This window comes from Sinocyclocheilus anshuiensis, unplaced genomic scaffold (assembly GCF_001515605.1).
Source record: "Sinocyclocheilus anshuiensis isolate Anshui unplaced genomic scaffold, SAMN03320099.WGS_v1.1 scaffold1613, whole genome shotgun sequence".
In the NCBI taxonomy this organism is placed as follows: Eukaryota; Metazoa; Chordata; class Actinopteri; order Cypriniformes; family Cyprinidae; genus Sinocyclocheilus; species Sinocyclocheilus anshuiensis.
In genome coordinates, this window is record NW_015540941.1 from 93,270 (window position 1) to 97,341 (window position 4,072).

Consider the following 4,072-nt stretch of genomic DNA (forward strand, 5'->3'; position numbering starts at 1 on the left):
CGGACACAGACAGACAGACAGACAGACAGACAGACAGAGAGACAGACAGAGAAACAGACGGACAGACAAAGAAACAGATGGACACACAGATAGACAGACAGACAGACAGAGAAACAGACGGGCACACAGACAGACAGACAGAAAGACAGAGAAACAGATGGACACACAGACACAGACAGACAGACAGACAGACGGACACACAGACAGACAGAGAAACAGACGGACAGACAGACAGACAGACAGACGGACACACAGACAGACAGAGAAACAGACGGACAGACAGACAGACAGACAGAGAAACAGACAGACACACAGACAGACTTACAGAGAGACAGACAGAGAAACAGACAGACATCAGACATCCTCTTTGTTGCCTCGGTTCAAGCTGAACTGTAAATCTGAGTTGATTTGTGATCGCAGCTCGACCCTGATCCGTACCGTTATAGATGAGCTCGGAGAGCTTGATGCCGAGACTCTGTTTGATCTTCCGAACCTCTCGGTCCATCGTGAAGGTCTCGATGTCCAGATGAGCATGGAGCAAGATGGTTCCTCCAGGGGTTTCATAGATACCTGATGGGTAAAGAAAATGAAAACAATTAATTGTCTGTGTCTTCTATTTTTGGGCCTTTGCTACTTGTTTCAGCCCTGATAAAAAAAAACGGCTTTTTTTACCGTCACAAAACTGACTAAGACAATGTGTAGCAAAAAAAAGAACAGCATTAAAAGATTTTTTGGGAACAATCCCAATAAAGCCGAATGATGGTTGTCATGACGATAGGTGTTGACGGGCACACTGACAGCTGCCACATGAATGATAATAGAAGAGGAAAGGCATCAATCGTGTCTGTCAGGATCCGCTGCTCAGCTTCACTCTACCCTGTAATTTACAGCGTCTGCGTCTGTCACACAGAAATGAGGGTCTCAGATGAAGATGAACAGACACCTGAAGGTCCAGCGTCCGGTTATTCTTCAGAGTTCAGAGCTGACAGACGGGAATGAAGTCTTTACACAAACACACGCGCTGAAGATTGACTGTGTCCATTCTATAGGCCAGAAAATGACCGGCATCGACACCATTCAGATTAAAAACCAAAATAGGAAAATTGAGCAGTGGCTGATATTGGTAGGATCATGTCATAGCGTCTCTACTAAACTCTACAGCTTTGAAAACACAAGCAATGTCTGACGTTCCCTCCTTAAACATGAAGCGGTCAAGCAACAGATTAATGAGTTCATCTAAATTTCACAAAAAGCTTCTGGATGTGATTATAATATAAGTCAGACATTGAAGTGAGTGGCTGTTTTTGTCTCTTCTGAGGAAGATTCATTCACTTGTCTTGTACACAAAGAAACTTTGGTCAGATTTATTTAATGTTCATCTGATCTCATTTTGTAAGTGACTTTTCTTTCTGTTTTAAAAATGTTTTCTCTGGATTGTTTGACTACTCAAAATAGAATATAGGAAAATATAACAATTAATTAGTGTTACTCACTAAATTTCACAAACATAAACAAAAATCTGGCTCTGAATCTCTCTTTTCTTTATTCAAAGATGATCTAGACGAGTACATGGAAACTATAAAGTTCTGTTAATCCTAAAGCAGTGAAAACTGTGTCTCTATATTCATCCTGTGTGTCCTCTTAAGGTGTACATTTATAATTGATTTATTGATTTATTATTTTGTTAACCTGGCAACACATCCCTTACTCCAAACAAACAAAAAAAAATCACAAATTAAGCATGGTTTTGCTACACTAACCATAGTTTAACCATGGCATTTGTAGTAGAACTGTGGTTATACAAAAATAACATGGTTACTACACTTTTACTATAGTAAAACCAGTTAATTTCCTTAAGGGATTTGTATTTGTGTATAATTTCTTTCTTTATTTTTTCTTTGTTTTGCTTTTATAACTTACTGCCTTAGATGTTTTCTACTGAAAAAAAAAAAGAAGTCAGAAGAAGTCCCGATCTGAATCAAATGATATGGTATGGCCGAATTTACAACAGTGGTTGCATGGACATATATTTAACTGTTTGATCAAAATATGTTGTGTATGTATATATAAACTAAAACTAAAAAAACAATATCCTCTAAAAAAACTAAAATTACATATATAGCTATTTCTTATTTTAATTTAGTTTAACATGATGTACTAAAATAAATAAAACTGAAATAAAATAAAGAAATCTATATAAACAAAGACTACTAAAAATGACAAAAACACAATAAAATTACTAAAACTTTAAGATTTAATTTTTACACACACACACACACACACACACACAAATATATACAGTATATATATATGTATATACTGTATATATAAAACACACATACTGCATTTAAAGTTTGCCACACAGAAACAATGAAAAAGACAACAAAACAGCTCATTTGAGTCCAAAGAATTCTTCCGTTAAAGCTGCAATTCCTTCATTAAACAAAAGCTTTCTGACTTCTGAGAGTGTTTGGTGTAAAACAATCTCCGTCCCTGGAGGCAGAAGCTCGGCTCAGACCAAACCTCTGCTGCCCAAAACAAGACTTAGCAAATTACCCACAGCTCTTAAGTCCTGAAAAGTGGCAATCTGATACATTAAGACTCTGCGGGATTTAGCGCAGGAGACTGAGCTTCCGTCAGGAAAATCTGATAAAAGTCTCTTCAGGTATTAAGATCCCGAGAGATGAGCGGCCTGATTTACATGCATCTTTACTCGGCTGAGATGTGGACGGTTGTGAGGTTAAATGGCTCGTGGCTTATCATTCCTGACTCCGGTGGAGTTAATACTGCTTTAACACTTCTAAGACTGTCCTCTGAACACACAGGCCAATATTACAATGTGTGCTGCCATTTCAGAGAATGGTGTGAGACAAAAAAATAATTGTATATAAAAAAAGTGTGTAATTTAATACATACGTTATTATTAATAATAATGATAATAATAATAAATTAATATTCCTACACTATTATAATAGTAATAAGACAATTTTATAATAATTTCTGTACTTTGAAACAGCATTGCAAGGCAATATTAAAACATGTACATAAACAATCTGTATATTTATACATGTTTTTATAATGCATTTACATGTATTGACAGGTTTTAGGATAGATATACATGCACATGAAATATATGCCCAACATTTTACTACACGTACATTAACATACATATTTGTATGGGCTAGATATGTATGCTAATACATGAAATTATTCCAGTTTCTATGTTTTTAGTTCATATGACAATATGTTTCATATATGGACATTTATGGGCACTAGAAATGCCAAGGTCATGGGTTCGATTCCCAGTGAATGCATGAACTGATCAAATGTTTACCTTGAAGGCACTGTAAGTTGCTTTGGATAAAAAAATCTGACGAATGCATGACTGTAAAATAAACTGAGATTCGTACCTCTGGACTTCATTCCAATGAAGCGGTTCTCCACGATATCGATTCTCCCCACACCATGCTTTCCACTGAGAAACCAGAGAGTGGGTTATTGATCAATAAATACATACAAATGCACATATTCTCCAGTGACTCATACACTTACTGTACCAAATGACATTTGTACGTTTACACGGCTGATTATGAATGGATACAAGCTGAAGTTTCTGAAACACAAGCTCTGATCAGCTGCTCACTCCTGAAGTCATGACTGTAAGTACTGAGTTTGAACTCTAACGAGCTTCATGCACGGCAGCAGGTTCTGCTCACCCGATCTCATTCAGATAGCAGAAGATCTCCAGCGCCGTGTCTTTGGACTTTCCTTCTTTAACATGCGTGACTTTGACTGGAACACCTGAAAGAACCAACATACATCAGTGTGAAGAGGAGAGATGGACGGATGGACGGATGGACGGATAGATGTATAGATAGATAGATAGATGAAAATCAGTGTGAAGAGGAGAGATGGACGGATAGACGGATGGATGGATGGATGGATGGACAGATAGATGGATGAATAGTCAAATGGATGGACAGATAGATGGAGAGATGGATAGATGGATAGATAGATGGATAGCTGGATGGATGGATGATGGATGGATGGATGGATGGATGGATGGATGGAT

At 37.4% G+C, this 4,072-nt stretch overlaps 1 protein-coding gene across 2 annotated transcripts in view; it reads right to left on the minus strand.

The window, feature by feature from the left end:
- The window catches only part of LOC107689608 (argininosuccinate synthase), a 42,070-nt gene that overhangs the window by 8,736 nt on the left and 29,262 nt on the right, over window positions 1-4,072 (minus strand). For both annotated transcript variants that reach the window (XM_016487656.1, XM_016487657.1), the window contains 3 exons: window positions 3,717-3,801; window positions 3,411-3,475; window positions 439-570 (listed from right to left, as the gene is read on the minus strand). In XM_016487656.1, coding sequence (XP_016343142.1) covers window positions 439-570; window positions 3,411-3,475; window positions 3,717-3,801 — 282 coding nt within the window. The remainder of the gene's footprint in view (window positions 1-438; window positions 571-3,410; window positions 3,476-3,716; window positions 3,802-4,072) is intronic.